The sequence below is a fragment of the Lathyrus oleraceus genome, chromosome 4 (genome assembly GCF_024323335.1).
Source record: "Lathyrus oleraceus cultivar Zhongwan6 chromosome 4, CAAS_Psat_ZW6_1.0, whole genome shotgun sequence".
NCBI classification, from domain to species: Eukaryota; Viridiplantae; Streptophyta; class Magnoliopsida; order Fabales; family Fabaceae; genus Lathyrus; species Lathyrus oleraceus.
In genome coordinates this window covers 474,246,393-474,263,749 of record NC_066582.1, presented here as the reverse complement: position 1 = coordinate 474,263,749, position 17,357 = coordinate 474,246,393, and the positions used below count along the sequence as shown (strand labels likewise).

At 31.7% G+C, this 17,357-nt stretch overlaps 1 protein-coding gene across 2 annotated transcripts; it reads right to left on the bottom strand.

The window, feature by feature from the left end:
* Positions 1–4,400: 4,400 nt before the first annotated feature.
* Positions 4,401–5,992, bottom strand: LOC127076255 (uncharacterized). 2 transcript variants are annotated; one of them, XM_051017856.1, is made up of 2 exons: positions 5,635–5,992; positions 4,401–5,295 (listed from the first exon to the last, which is right to left on the bottom strand). In XM_051017856.1, exons 1-2 carry the CDS (start codon positions 5,687–5,689, stop codon positions 4,814–4,816), a joined length of 537 nt encoding a protein of 178 aa, XP_050873813.1. In that variant the 5' UTR covers positions 5,690–5,992; the 3' UTR covers positions 4,401–4,813. The 2 variants fall into 2 exon arrangements, with proteins under 2 accessions (XP_050873813.1, XP_050873814.1); XM_051017857.1 differs by having other exon boundaries at positions 5,527–5,983.
* Positions 5,993–17,357: the final 11,365 nt, after the last annotated feature.

Below are 17,357 nucleotides of genomic sequence, written 5' to 3'. Positions count from 1 at the left end.
ATCCTTTCTATGGCTCGTGGGGCGTCAAATTGACTGTAGGTAGTCTCTAATATGACCAATCCCCCCACATGCCCCGAGCCAATTGTTTGGTTACTAGGGTACTAAATTTAGTGGAACTTACGATAGACCCTTTACCTAGAATACAACACAAATAGGTTGAGTATTTCCTCTACTTTTCATCAAGAACATGGGGCATAATAATTTATTTAAGTATTTAAATTAAAAATTTGATATTAATTTAAAGAAAATAAGATTTAAATTTAATTATGTAATTAGAAAATCTATTTAAAATTGGTTTTAAATCGGTTTGGAATTGATTATGAATTCCAAATTGATATTTATGACAAGTGGTTTGGTTTATAATCCATAACTATAAAAATGAATTGATTCATACTAAGTGGTTATCCATGCACGCGCATAACGAGGATCCAATAGTTTTAGTAGTGAAACTTAATGCTTTAACATTTTCTCAATTCCAGGGTCTTCCGTATTCCTTTGAGTAGTTCTTTCCTCAACCGAGAATATGTAGCTTCACTTTTGTTTGGCCGCATCTGCTTCACGTTGGCGACGACTTAACGTCAGCGTCTCTCACCCATTGTGATGTAACCCTTATAGGTGAGGGCGTGGGCAATGTATCGATTGTTCAACCTAGGATGTGGCAGATATTCCCCACATAACTTAGCAACATTGACGACGACGAGTAAGAGACGGAGCCAGAAATTATGAGTAGTGGGGTCAATATATATGAGTAGCGGCGTCATATAAGTAGTCTCTTTTTTATGAAAAATAAAATCATAATTTATTTTCAAAGTTTATGATTTTACACGGATTTTTTCAAAAAGACATTTTATGGTGAGAGAAAGAGAAATATATGTATGATTTGTTTTGCTAAAAAAGAGTGAAATAGGGTTGAATAGGAATAGAGAAAGAAATGAAAATGAATTATTTTATATTTTATTAAAAATATTTATTTAATGAAAATTAAATAATTTTTCAAAAAATTAAATAAGTAGGACAAGCAAAATATCGATTAAGTTTTAAATTTAATAAGATATTAAGAATAAAAAATAACATTATTCAAAATTTATTTGATAAATGTGAGTCATTTTAAAAGTTTTTCTTAATTGTAGATTGTAGTATATATCTATTGTATAATTATTATTTATAATACTAAAAACTAATATTGTAATTATGGTAGTGGGGGTATAATTTTTCTTAATTGTAGATTGTAGTATATCTATTGTATAATTATTATTTATAATACTAAAAACTAATATTGTAATTATGGTAGTGGGGGCATAAGCCCACTCTTTGCATCACATGGCTCCGTCAATGCGACAATGCAACGAGTTTGGTTCGTCAAGCACAACTGTTATGGCATTAAGGTTATTTGCCTTCTCTTATTCGAGATGCGGTATTGCGTTTTTTCATTCGGTGTTGTCATGGTCGTAAGCCGCAAAGGAACCATGGCCTGTGACCTATGGTAGAGTTTTGTTGTCCATCATTCGGGTGGAAAAGATCATGAATGACAAAGGTGTGGTCATGTTAGTTTTATCGATGAGCGTCAAATGTTTCTGATAAATATTTTTGGATAATCTCTCATAAGCAAGTCATGTGAGACCACAAACGCAACTTAAATTTGATGTTTGAGAGGTTCTTTTAAAAGAGATGAATGATCATATTTTTGTGGTATTCTAGTTTCTTCTCTGTCTCAGTGTCTCTCCCCAGTTATTCTCTTTGGAGCCTCATTCCTTCCATAATGGATCATAATGAGTTGCTCCTAAGTTTCCATACTTGAATGCTCAAGGTAACATATCGTCTCACTAATGACTACTAATCATGAGTTGTAACTGTTCAAACATCAATTTCGTAACCTCCATACGACTCTCAATCTGTCTTTTAATCATTAAAGTGAGCTATTAATCTAGACATCTAACATCTATCAGAGGCCAACTTATGCATTCCGTCCGGACTCCTACACGACCATCTCAATCAACACAATGAACTTTTCAGTTTTAATTATAAAATAAAAAACAAGTATTACTAGTGGTGTAGTGATAAGTCTATTGGGCCTATAACATTTTAAGAGGTTGGAGTTTGAACCCACTCATTAACAAACTTGTATTTTGTAAATTTAATTAATTAATATTTATAATAAATAAGGAAGTATAATAAAAAAAACTATCCTGTCAATAAATAAATAATTTAAAACTTCATTATTATTTATTTTATGTTTTTTATTTTTTAAATATAGTAATTTATAATCTAATTATAAAATAAAAATAATATTGAATTAGTTATTGCAAATATGACATTTATGAACTCGCATATAATTAGAAATGAGATTAAAATATTAAAAAAATATATGATCAATAAAATCGATTTTAAAATAAAGAATTAAAAATGAAAAATAAATAATATAAAGAGATCAAAATTATATTTACGAAAAAAAAATATTATTTATATTTATTAAAATAGATCAATCTATAAACTGGAAAAAAATTATGATTTGTGGACAGCAAACTTTTAACTGAAATTTTTTATTAAAACTTTATATATTTATAAAAAAGTAATAAGTTTTTGCTAAACTTTACGATGGAATTGGAAACGAAACCAAAGAATATTACGTGTCTTCTTCTTATTTGCTCTACTCTTTATTTTACCACCCCATGTATGGTAAGCTAAATACATATAGATATATCTATATGCTAGTATCACATAATCTTAGGGTCTTATAGGGTTTCGTTGACCACCTTCAATCACGCAAACATTATTATTCTTCCTTAATTAATATTAATTTCCCCATTTATTTTAAACAAATCTTAACCTATTTTATATTAAACCATGCGCTATAACAATGTGAAGGATCCTATATGATAATAGAGAATTAGATCAACTACTTTTCCTGGAAGGAAGGAAGAAAAATATCAATTGATGTGAGAGTTTGGACTTTTATTAGAGGGTGTTTATTTTTCTGAGAGTAACTCACCAACCATTTTCAACGAAAATAACATTTCATTTTCTAATACTATATTACCTTTCATCCTACCTGTCATTAACATTATTCAAATCTTGCATATATTCATTATCATTGAAAAAACTAATACATCATACACGTATATATTCGTGTCAACTGTATACAAATTTCTAATTGCAACGTAACAAGACCAATTCACAAGTGAAATAATGGAGTACCTAGTCATTTTGCTTCAAAAAATTTCAAAATAAAATTAAATACTCCCTCTTATTCTATCATGAAAAAGTTTATCTTTTTAAATTTATTAAATAAATAATATATCTGTACAAAATATGTATTTTTTTTGTTTGTTTTACTTTAGTTGTTAAAGTTTCATGATCAAGTTTTTTAGCTAGGATACATGATGTGGGGGCTTATGCTGTTAGTGATCATGATACCCTAAGAAGAAACCTATGAATTAGGTCCACCTGACACATGATTGCATCCTTGTATTCCAGAACCTTCCTCCATCTTGCACAATCACCAAACAACATTTCTATCTGGCATCAATCAACTTTGTGTGTGTTTGTGTGGTGCCAGAAAGTTTTCAGACCCTTCAACTACCATATGCACAATCATCATTTTAATTTGTTCCTGTGTCAAATTTCTATTTTCAGACCAACCAACATTGAATCGAGTAGAAAAACTAATCTTCTATCATGATGTGGTAAATTAAGGTAGGATAAGGTTATCTTTGTTGAACTAAATAGATATAAATTGCTAATTCAAATCATGATTAGTATCGATAGTGATTCACTATTTAGATTCACCTCAATGGTTAATATCGATCAATATTGCTGACTAATGATTTTACTTTGTGACAGATAGGAGACCTGATAGTAAAAAAATCCACAAATCTGAATTTTTTATTTTATAACTTGAATTTTGAATCGTCTAATTTTAATTAAACCATCGACAATGTCGCGACTGCGAAGTCTCTCTTCTGCAAAGGAGCTGTGAAATGAAAAGTCTTATATACATATATTCTCTTTATTTCAAGAATATACCATTGTAGGAATGGTTATAATGGTTTTAATTAACAAAACAAGAAGACAAATTCACATTGAAATGTGTAGCTGACCCAACTCAAAACAAATGCTACAAGCATCATTTGTCCATTAAGCTCTCGAGTGGCTAAAAGTAGATTAGTCAATTTTATACTGCATCAATGATTGTTTATTTATTTAAGCAAGTTTGGACAACTCAATTATTGATGGCCAAATAAGTACTTTTATATTTAATCACTTTAAAACAACTGTAACAGGTTTCAAGCAAGTTTAATCAATTTGCATACAGACAAGAGTAGTTGAATTCCATGATTACACTTTGGAACAATTCAACAAAATAGGTAGTTTTGTCCCATTTATTCTTCAACACCACCAACTGTGAAAATTACTATTGTCTTCAATTATCAATCATTTTTTAAACAATTGAATAAAAAAAAGTACTAACAAGTAATAATAGAGAAGCAAAAAATTTGAGCAAATTGTGTTCAAATCAAACTTCTAACAACAGCTTGAAAGTTATGTAATGCATAACTACAATGGAGACCCTAACTTGAAGCTAAAGATTTCTGTTTTTATTTCTTTTCAACTTTTGCATTTTCAACCAACCAAATACAGTATATTCCCTTTGTGGCATATTCTTCTATTTCTGATGAAGGCATCTCCGGTCCTCGACCCTGACATGACCCTGACACATCCACACATGCAGTTTACGTTTACCATTCAATTTTCTCAATTATTTATCAGTGTCAACATGTCTGTGTCAGTGTCCGTGTTCCGGTGTCTGTGTTTGCTACGAACCGGATAGAGTAGAGAAGCAGCTTTCAGACCTAGCAAGTCCAGAGCCATGAATTTCTCTACTACTCTTATTAACTGGACTATTTGGTGTGGACCTAACCAAACTCCTCCTAAGAATCTGTCTCATAGCTGAAATCAAATGAACAGCTGGATTTGGAGGAGGACCTGAAGTGTTGAACTTTTTGCAAAAGTTCATATGTTTTGCCATTGCTTCTTCTGTGCTAACAAGTCTCTCTGACCTTACAATTTCATCTTTAACAGCTTCACCACATAATCCACAAACCCATTTTCCTTGATACCTTTCTCTGATTCTTTCTATGTATGCTGGTGTGCACTCTTCTGTTAGTCCACAACATTCACATACTGCAAATTCAACTTCATTCTGTGCAACTAGATTGCTACTAGTTGTTGATTGAGTTTCTGGTGCTGTTATCATCATTGCATCACTTATCATTGTTGCAGACATTTTCAACCACCCTATAATGAAAAAAAAAAAATCAATTATCAAACAAGTTAGCATCAAATTCAACTATAAGAACAACAAGAAAAATGAAAATAATTCAACCAAATCTACACCATAAAAACCTATGAAGCAGTGACACCCCAAACACAGTGCTATATATATAATAACTGAACAAATTAAACATGATAAACTATGAGGTGAATACATAAGAAAAAAAATGAACATGAAAATTTGATAAAAATTACCAGCAGAAGCAGATCAAAGCAAAATCAAATTGGATTAATAATCTTTCACTACTTCTGCTTATTGGGTTATATAAACTTCTTTTTCTTATCGCTCTTTCTCCCACTCACCTTCTTCTTCAATTTTTTCTTCTTTTATGCTCAAAATCTCAGACATGAAAACCATTTCAAAAAAACAAAACTCTTGCCTCTAAGAAAAACCCTTTATAGCTTTCTTCAATCTCTTTACAATAATACCACAAAGTTTGTATTTCTTTTTTTTTTAAAGAAAAGATAGCTTTGAAGAAACAGAAACTTTGTAAGAAGAAAGAAAGAGATTGTTTTTTTGTTTCTCCACCACAAATGTGCACTCAACTTTATACGAAAAAATAATTGTAGTGGGGAATTTAGAATTGTAGAGAGAGAAAGAAAATTTAGTGAGAGAAAGAGGTTGAATGATTGAGGATTTAAGGAGGTGGATTAATGTAATAATAATCCACATAGGCAATAAATTTATATAAATGTGTTAATGTTTTGGCACTTTATGATTGGTTTGCCAGCTAAGCATGGTGATATTGTGATTCTTTCTTACCCAAGATGTGCTGTTTGGATTTCTTTTTTCTTATATTATTCCTAACATACTTGTTGAGTTGGTATTGGAATATTATTTTGTACTCTCACTTTTAACTTTTTTTAGTTCTTTTTAATACTTTCTTTTGTCTTTATTATAAAAAAAATTAATTTTTAAATAAATAAATAAATAAATATATATATATATATATATATATATATATATATATATATATATTGATTATTTATAAAATATAAAAATATATTTTTATTATAAAAACTAAATTAAATTTTAATGAATTATTAACTTTACTTTTTTCATACAATTAAATAATTATTATTTCTTTTCTTTTAATGTTTTTTAATTTATTTTTTCAATATCACATGAACAATTTTAGGAAATTAAGTATCTGAAAAAATAATGTATTTGATCTTAATTTTTAACCTAATAGATCAACTTTTCACATAGCACTTTTGGTTACAATTTTGGATGGAGTAATTCATAATTTATGTTTTGCATATAAAGTTTATTGTATTTTTTATTATGTGAAAGTGTAAAAGTGAATTATAATAAAAAATGAATTTGATTTAATTTATGTTTAATTTTGATCATCTCAAACAAATTAAAAAATATAACTAATTTTTTAAGACAAAGAAGAATTATTAGATGGTGATTTATAAATTTATCTTTTATTAATAACATGTAAACAAAAATATAAATGTGCATGTCCGATTTATTGAGTAGGAAGAATTTACAAGAGTGAATTGAATTATAGTTGGAGCTAATAGAATTCGCCTCAAATTAAAATCCGTCCAATAGAACATGGTCTCACTGAGATTGATGGACTAGATCGATTGTACTACTGAAAACTAATACTAGTACAAAAGCAATATTCAGATTAAGATAAATAACACATTTAGACTAATTAATCTCAGGATTGGTCAACAAAGTCCGTCTAATCACTAATAAAATTTGATACTTCTTTCCAGGTGTTTTTATTTTTATTTTTAGATTCTCATATTTTAATAATTAACTGTATTGATTTAAATGATAAAACAATTGTTATTTATAAACGTATGATCATTACGTTTCAACCGTGTTATTCTATAAAAATTAGAACTAATAAACAATCCGGAGATATATGATAATATTACTTTTGGATATTTCTGTATTGAATAAAAAATGGATATTTGAATTCTTAGAAAAACTTGACAAATACATTATTATTATTATTATTATTAGGGTGAATAAGGAAGTAGGAGAAACATATCTTGTAGTATTATTATGGGATGAAGATTAAAATTCATCAACAACATATGATCATTACGCTTCAACCGTGTTATTCTATTCCACCTCTTAGAAAGAAAATAACTTTAATAAAAATACACTTGATAACATAACATGGCGATACATTTATCCAAAACTTCTAGCCCGAGCACACGCAATGGAGCCGTAAACAGTCAAGTGAAATCCAATTCACGAAATCGTTTGATTTCTGGACAACATCATTGTGGTAAAGGGCGTAATGCCAGAGGAATCATTACCGCAGGGCATAAGCGTCTATACCGTAAAATTGATTTTAGACGCAATGAAAAAGACATATATATGGTAGAATCATAACTATAGAATATGACCCTAATCGAAATGCACGCATTTGTCTCATACACTATGGGGATGGTGAGAAAAGATATATTTTACACCCCAAAGGGGCTATAATTGGAGATACCATTGTTTATGGTACAAAAGTTCCTATAAAAAAGGGAAATGCCCTACCTTTGAGTGTGGTTTGAACTATTGATTTACGTAATTGGAAGTAACCAATTAGGTTTATGGTGAAACCTAGAAATCGATCACTGATCTAATTGGAGTAGATAGACTTCAACAGAAAACCGAAGAATAACGACAACAAGTGATTGAGTTAACTAGTTCCCAATATACAATTATTGACCCTAAAAATATAGTAATATGGAGAAGACAAAATTGTTTCAAGCATCGACAGAACACGAAGCGCTCCTCGTTTCAAATAACGGGAAGACAAGGATTATTCACATTTCATTTGATGGTCAAAGGCAAATTGAAAGCGAAGCAGTGATAATTCTAAGGATTCCCCCGGGAAAAAATAGAAATGTCTCCTACGTTACTCGTACTAGGTGTAAGTAGCATCATAATTTCATAGAGTCATTTGATCTGAATGCTACATGAAGAAACCTTTTGCATGCCTCCGTTACCTTTTGGGAGGCCTATGCCCCATAGAAACTGTCTACCTGAGACTGTCCCTTGGTCTGTCTTGGCACAAGGTTAGAATTCTATCTCTTCCAGAATGGTATCTCACTGATGGCTCAAGCCCCCCGGAAGGGGGCCTATTTGCCTTTTACCTAAGCTGCGCAGGAAAAGCCCAAAGCCAATCCCATGGAACAGTGAAGCTTCCTAGGGTCTTTCTGTCCAGGTGCAGGTAGTCCACATCTTCACAAACATGTCTATTTCACCAAGTCTCTCTTTGAGACAGTGCCCAGATAGTTACGCCTTTCGTGCGGGTCGGAACTTACCCGACAAGGAATTTTGCTACCTTAGGACCGTTATAGTTACGACGCCGTTCATCGGGGCTTCGGTCGCCTGCTTCCCTGTCATCAGGTTACTAACTTTCTTAACCTTCTGGCACTGGGCAGGCGTCAACCCCCATACATGGTCTTACGACTTTGCGGAGACCTGTGTTTTTGGTAAACAGTCGCCGGGCCTAGTCACTGCGACCCCCTTTGTGAGGAGGCACTCCTTCTCCCGAAGTTACGGGGCTATTTTGCCGAGTTCCTTAGAGAGAGTTATCTTGTGCCCCTAGGTATTCTCTACCTACCCACCTATGTCGGTTTCCGGTACAGATACCCTCTTGTTGTAGGTCGTTCGAACTTTTCCTGGGAGTATGGCATCAATTACTTTAGCGCCAGAGTGCGTGCCTCGTACTCGTACTCGAAGTTTGGCTCGAGGCATTTTCTATACCCCTTACTTACCCTGAAAAAACAGGGAGTCACCTTATATTCTCGAACCGATAACTATCTTTCGGCTAACCTAGCCTCTTCCGTCCCTCGGGACCAACAAGGGGCAATACAGGAATATTAACCTGTTGTCCATCGACTACGCCTTTCAACCTGATCTTAGGTCCTGACTTAGCCTCTATGGACGAACCTTGTGGAGGAATCCTTAGGTTTTCGGGGCATTGGATTCTCACCAATGTTTTCGTTACTCAAGCCGACATTCTCGCTTCCGCTTCGTCCAACCCTGCTCGCGCGGGTACTTCTTTCTAAGACGGAACACTCCCCTACCGATTCATTTTTATATCCCATAGCTTCGGCAAATCGCTTAGCCCCATTCATCTTCGGCGCAAGAGCACTTGATCAGTGAGCTATTATGTACCATTTGAAGGGTGGCTGCTTCTAGGCAAACCTCCTGGTTGTCTCTGCACTCCTACCTCCTTTATCACTGAGCGATCACTTAGGGGCCTTAGCTGATGATCTGGGTTGTTTCCCTCTCGACGATGAAGCTTATCCCCCATCATCTCACTGGTCGACCTTGACCCGTCGGGGTCATATCTAGTATTCATAGTTTGCCTCGATTTAGTACTGCTCTCGCGGCCCGGGCCGAAACAGTGCTTTACCCCTAGATGTCCAGTCAACTGCTGCGCCTCAATGCATTTCGGGGAGAACCAACTAGCTCTGGGTTCGATTGGCATTTCACTGCTAACCACAACTCATCCGCTGATTTTTCAACATCAGTCGGTTCGTACCTCCACTTAGTTTCACCTAAACTTCATCCTAGTCATGGATAGATCACCCAGGTTCGGGTCCATAAGCAGTGACAATAGCCCTATGAAGACTTGCTTTCGCTACGACTCCGGTGGTTTCCCTTAACCAAGCCACTGCCTATGAGTCGCTGACTCATTCTTCAACAGGCAAGCGGTCAGAGCCCTAGCTCCTTCCACTGCTTGGGAGCTTACGGGTTTCATGTTCTATTTCACTCTCCACCAGGGGTTCTTTTCACCTTTCCCTCACGGTACTACTTCACTATCGGTCACCCAGGAGTATTTAGCCTTACAAGGTGGTCCTTGTTGATTCACACGGGATTTCACGTGCCCCATGTTACTCGGGTCAGAGCATAAGCTAATGATGCTTTCGGCTACTGGACTTTCACCATCTAGGGTGCAACATTCGATTGCTTTGCCTAGCAGCACGACGCTTGTATTGCTCTCCCACAACCCCGTTTTTACGGTTTAGGCTGCTCCCATTTTTCTCGCCGCTACTACGGGAATCACTTAAAATATAATAAATAAAGATAAATTAATGAAAAAAAATAAATATCAAATAATCATTCTAATAAAATAAATAATTTGAGACAAATAAAAATAAATAAAACACCTATTGTGAAACATAGGTACCAATTACCATTAAGAGATCTTTCTAATCAGAAAGAATCATCTTAAATAACTCTCAAAATAATTAAAAAAAAATTTAAAATGATTCGATCAAAATTTATTGTATGTATAAAAAATCTAGAGAATTGTTGAAATGATGTAAATTTAGAAAATATTTTATTCAAGTTAAATTTAAAAGAATTTTAAATGACCCTAAAAAGTAAAAAAATTGAAATTGCCCATTCACTCTATATAATATAAATGTTAAATTATTTATTGTTTATTTTTCAAATTTTATAAAATGGTCCTCATATTTTAAAAAAATTCAAAATTATTTCTAAAATTCTCAAAAAATTATAAATAGGTTCTTAATAATTTTCAAATTTTACAAATTTTGCAAATTAATCCTTTAAAATTTTCAAATTACAAATTGATCTCTATTTTATATATTTTAAATTTGGTCTCAAAATTTTAATATCAAAATGACCCCCAAAATTTTAACAATGAATCATTTTTAAATTCTATCTAAATAAAAAAATTTAAAAATAAATGAATTTCAATTGAATTATATAATTTACTTAAAATTTTAAATTCATTAAAAATTCCCAATTATCTCATTCAAACACACTTTTAATGAATCTTAAATAAACAATAGATTGTAACAACTATATAAGACATGATCACCAAAAAGAAGATATACACAATTATTGAAATATTCAATTACAATTTTATTGGTTGGTTTTAAGTGATAGAGTTATCACTTGTATATTTTTATGATTAGATTAAAGATCTCTAAATAATAAATATTAAATTGTATGACAGGAAAATAAATATAAACCATTAACTAACATTATAAACTAATTAATAATTTATAATAATTTTCTTATTAATAAACTTATAATTTGGAACCGAAATAGTATAAATTTTCAGGATATGAGATCAGTAATTTTTTTTTTTTGATTTAAGTTTGGCTACATACTTTAATTATAGGATATAATTTGATTTAAGTTCTGCTACATACTATTCAAACCGTCTTTTTATTTTCTAAAAAAAGGTGTAGTTACATAATTTAATTACAATGTGAAAAGTATTTTAGAAAGCCAACTCAAACATTTTCCTAAAAATCTCATTAGTTTTTTTTTTCTAAACGATGAGAATGATATTAAAAGCATCTTTTAGAGGTGTTTAACTCAAATACAAAATGAGGAATAAAAAGGAACCGTGTTATCAATGACTAATCAATTATTTATATCAATTACAAATCAAAAGTCGAGATAACAAACAAACAAAAATCGCACATTCATATCAATATTCAAAGATCATATGAATCTAGCACCTAACCAATCCCACGATATAGTTTTAGAGAATAATAAAATATTACTCGCTCGCTCCTTTGTGTCCCATTTAAACATGATTTCATTTCTCGTGAGTCAAATTGACTACACGGTGGGCATCCAAAATAATAGTTTGAATTTCTTGGTGTCCATTTCTTTCATCTGTGCACTGAAATTGATTGAGCATGTGGCCCACCAGAGATTCGTTACTAGTTATTGTAGTCACATTAAGCCATTTAAAAATATTGCACAAAACTGAAACCGAAACGGAACAAAGGAGAAAGGGATGAAGGTGAAATTCGTAAGACTCCAAATACAGCAGACACACAAGATCATAAAAGTCTCATTAGTTAATAACTGCAGAGACAACCTAAGAAATCTATATGAAACAATCTAAAAGATTTGTAATTCATTTACAAAGTTTGTAAGTTAGATAAATCATTATATGGTATTAAATAAACCTCAAACAATGACAAGAAAAGTTTAACAATTTAATGATAACGAATAGATTCAAAGTGAATGAAAGTGGCATATGTATTTATTATAAATTCGATAATAATATTTGCATAAATCATATGTCTCTATGTAGAGGACTTACTTATATTTTTGGTTCAAATGTTTATGATGTAAATATTGTTAAATCATTGTTGTCAAACAACTTCAATATAAAAGACATCAGAGAAGTTAATGTAATTTTTGATATTAAAATAGTAGATTAGAAAAGATAAAAAAAATTTGGATCAGTCTCACTATGTTAAGAAGATCCTAAAGAAATGTATTTTTTTAAACTGTAAATCTACTTGCACACCATATGATTCAAGTATAAAACTAGTTAAGAACATTGACGAAAGTGTATGATAGTCACAATATGCAACCATCATTGGAAACCACCATTGGCAGTCTCATTGCACTAGACCTGATATTACACATATAATGGGGTTTTTGTGTTGGTTTGTGAATAGCCTTGTGAATAACCTAAAAATAACCCTGAACATATGATTATATTATCCGGATTTTTCGATTATCCTTGAAGGATACACAAACACAAACCGGATTACCTTATTATATGATTATAAAGAAACTAATGACTATATATTTAGTATCACAAGAGGATATGTGCCTTGAAAATCTAAGAAACATACAATATTAACATAGTCTACTATGAAGTCTGAGATGATAGTACTATCAACAAATAGTGAAAAAACAAGTAAGTTAAGATGCTTACTAGTGGAGATTATCTTACGGAAAAACCATTACCACTTGTGTTTATTTATTGCGATAGTATGACAGCTACTGCGAAAATAAAAAACTGCTACTATAACAATATGACACGACAAATATGTTGTAAGCACATCATTGTTAAAGAGTTACTCTCTACAGGAGCTATAATAGTGAATCATGTACGCATTGATGCAAATTTAGTTGATCCTTTGACGAAAGGACTAACTAGAGAAAAAGTCCATAACATATATATTAAGATGTGACCACTTTCTATAAGAAAAAGTGAATTACTCATGATGACAAATCAATCTAAATGACTAAAGATTCCAAGAAACGGTTTCAATAGGTAATAGTAAGTTGTGAAGTGACATGAGGTGGACATTACACTATAGATCAAAATAGAGATGATTCATGAAGCAATAAGAGGATGAGATGATAATACTCTTATCAGTATCTATATTATGTGTGAAGTGAAATATCTAGCTACAAGAGTCTTCTTGAACATGAGTCACACATCCTATAGATTTTTATTGGCAAAATACCTAGAGCGTTCACTAAACCAAGATTGACGTGCAAGACTTCTAACACACATGCGTTTTGAGAATACACATAAAAAAGGTGCAAGACTTCTAACGCACACGCTTTTTAAGAATACACATAAAAAAAGATTGTTGGTGTTGTGATGTCAGAGGTGGAGTTCAAGACAATGAGTCACTATATTAAGATATGAAGCTTATACATTACACATAGGTTCAAGCATAAGACATAATTTTTATGCACAGTCTTAAAAGAAACTTAGGTGTCATTTTTTAAATTTTAGTGGGATATTTTTGAAACACTCTAAATTGAAAAAATTTAAGTCTCACATTATTTAGTTTAACACATTGGTTAGTTTCCAACAATATATTAGAAGTGCTCATGTTTCTTTTCAAATTATTGAGTTGTCGAACATTTTTCTCTCTTCTTTCCCTCACTTCAGCTGAATTATCGAGCCGTTTTTTTTATCTCTTTAGAAATTTATCTCTTCAGAGAGACTCTATCTTTTTAGCGAAATTTTATTCTTTGGAGAAATTTTTGTCCCTTTGATAATTAAGAGTGATCAAAGTATCATAGTTTGGTTGTTCCTATAGAAGTTAAAGTGATATTGAATAATATTATATAGACAATAGATTTCTAGAATGAATCCTATAATTAAGTAGAAATCTCGTACAATTATAACTGAGTTGTTTTATTTTGAAACATCATTGTTGATAATCTGCTTGTATATTATTTTAGAAAATACCATAAAACATTATAAAAATAATGATCTAGTACGTCACTCATCACAATAATTTTTTAATAATTGAAATATTTTCAAAATTTTAATAATATTTTAAAATATTTCAACATACCTTTTTTGCAAATTATTTTGTACTCTTTTCTCTTCTACACATCCTCTACTGTAATAATTTTTTGTTTTTTTTTTTTGTTTTTTTAGCTTTTTCATTAAGGACAGTTTTTCTCTCTAAAAATTAGGGCCGATTATATATTAAAAGTTTTTAATTTAATTAGTCTTAAATATTCATGTTAAATAAATTTTATGTAATGTAAAATAAAATTAATTAATTAAATTTAATTGCTAGTTAATTTTATATGATCTTTATAAGTATGATGAACTGTTAAATTGTGAGCATTTCTTACTATAATAAATATTCTTTTCATTTAAACATAATAAAAATTTATAGATATTTAATAAAAAATTAGATTTATCAATCTTTCAAGTTTATTTTTATCATTCATATTTTCATGAAATCGTATTTTTCTTATGAATATTATCTTAATCTGTTTTAAAATGCAATTCCTTTTTTAAAGTAATAATTAATAGGTTTGATTACGATTTTAATCCTCTATTTTAGCTGATTTATAAAATTAATTTTTTTATTTTAAATTTAAACAATTTTGATCCTTTTATTTTAAATTTAAACTGTTTTGATCATCTTCTCATACGTTTAGACTTAAAATTAACGATGTTTTGATTTTTTAAATGTTTTGATTTTTTAAATGACAAATTATTTGAAATATTATAAATCATTATATCTTGTTGAATTTTATAGATGGAAAATATAAATTAAAAAATAAATATTCCATTAATTTTCTATAAAAAAAAAGAGATTTTTTTTTTGAATTTAAAAGATATGCAGATCATCGTTTGATTTTAAAATATAAAGATCAAAATTATTTAAATTTAAAATAAAAATTAATTTCATTAATCAAATAAAATTGGAAAAACAATAATTTAACCCAATTAGAATTAAAATGAATATGCTACTTGATCATTAATTAACTAACGTATATTTATTTATGAAGCAATGCTTAGGTCGCGTGCAAAATATAGCCATTTCACATAGGTGTACAAGTTACAACTAGCAAGACTTCCTCGTAAAGTTTTATTATTATTATTAATAATAATAATAATAATAATAATAATAATAATAATAATTATTATTATTATTATTATTATTATTATTATTATTATTATTATTATTATTATTATTATTATGCGTAAACCATACCATCAACAATCAACCTATCCCAAGAGATCTCACTCACATACTGCCTTGAGCGTTGGAGTGCTAACCTTGCAGGCACACCTCCGCTCTGTCGCATCAGAAGCTCTCCCCCACCGTAGCTTCCACAATCACATCTATTTCTGGTTCTGGTACAGAACAATGACACCATCTGTGTAAAACGACTTCTAACTCCCATCTCCCTTGCGATTCTCTATTTCCAAGAACGCTCCACTAACGGGAGACTCTCTTTAACGTCTAACTAGAGGTTTCAACATATCAAAGAAAATTCGATTGCAGCCAATAAAGTCAAGCTCAACGTTAATAAAGACACACTGATTCCTCAGATCTTCACTTTCTAGTGCGTTAGAACTTCATCAAGACAACGAAATGTCTGCGTTGAGAACTACTTGTTCCGCCACTGCACAAGAAGTCGCTTTGGCGGCCACTGGTATAGTGCCATCAAATACTAGTCGTTTGGACACTACTCCTCTAGCTGGCGAGGTGAACCTCAATATCAGCACTCTTCAACGACCAAATATGACTCCCCATCCACCACGAGCGTAAACAATCCAAACACCGTTGCTTTGGATTCCATCTCCAATTCCAATGGAATGGCCTGAAATCTCACGAGGTTTCGGTGTTCTCGAAGCAAACCTTGGATCTCAAGGTGCAAATGAGTTAATTAACGACATTTACAATATTATTTAGCAACTAAGCTCCAAGGTGGTGGAAGAAAGGTTCCTTTGTTTGCAGGAAATCCTCTAACACATTCAACCCTGGGCAAATAAAGTACAAGAAGTTGAGTCAAGGAGAAATCAGTAAGAACGACTGAAATCGTCTACAACGAAAGAAGAAGGAAAAGTCTAGAAATTGAAAGAACGCTCCAAAGGTGGTAAGCATAATTCTCCCTCCTAAGAGTCCGGGAGGAAACCGAGGGAGTTACGCTTTATCCCCGGACCGTGATAAGCGTCAACCAAATCGAGCACAACCTAAACATCCTTCATGTACTTGGATCCTGGAGAACAAAATCCCTAAATCCATGCATAAATCTCTCAAATTGGAGGAGTACAATGGAGAAGGGGATCCGGATGAGCATGTGCAACTTTTCAAGGATCAACTCAAGTAGTACTGCGTCGATGACACCTCAAAATGCAAGTTATTGGTATTGACTTTGGTCAGACCAGCATAAGTATGGTTCAATGGCCTTCAAGACAGGTGCTTTGAGTCATGGATAGATGTATGTGATCGATTTACCGCATATTTTACAGCACAGAAAAGACAACCATTTTCTATAGCCGCCCTTAGCTATATCATGCAAGGGGCTAAAGAGAGTATACGATCCTACATCGATCGATTCACTCAAGTCTCAATAGAAGTCGAAGGAACCGAATAATCTCTTAAGTGTTAGATCTTCGAGAATGACCTATTTTACAACCATCCTTTTCACACCAAATTGGGAAAGAAAAAGGTTAGGATAATTTAAGAGATTTTAAACATGGCTCAACCATATATAACACTGGAGGAGAAACTAAACACTCGCTTCGACAATCTGGCCTCATCCATCGATATTCGTCCCGAGTGCTGAGCGGGAAATGGCCCCCCGTAGGAAGAAAGGATATCGATAAAGGGACCCCTCTAAACACTTTCCCAAGCGAATCTACCAAGAATGTACCAATACTAAATTCAGAAAGGCGGGAATCCGACCTCCCAACACCGTGTGAGAATCCGCACGAGCAGATAGATCGAAATATTTCCATTTCCATATGGGACATGGCCATAAT

Bases quoted from the DNA above. Each gene is read 5' to 3' on its own strand.
- LOC127076255 (XM_051017856.1), bottom strand. From the start codon at position 5,689: ATGGTTTTCATGTCTGAGATTTTGAGCATAAAAGAAGAAAAAATTGAA. The intron at 5,296-5,634 runs GTGAGTGGGAGA...TTTTCATTATAG, and splicing joins AGAAAAAATTGAAGAAGAAG to GGTGGTTGAAAATGTCTGCA.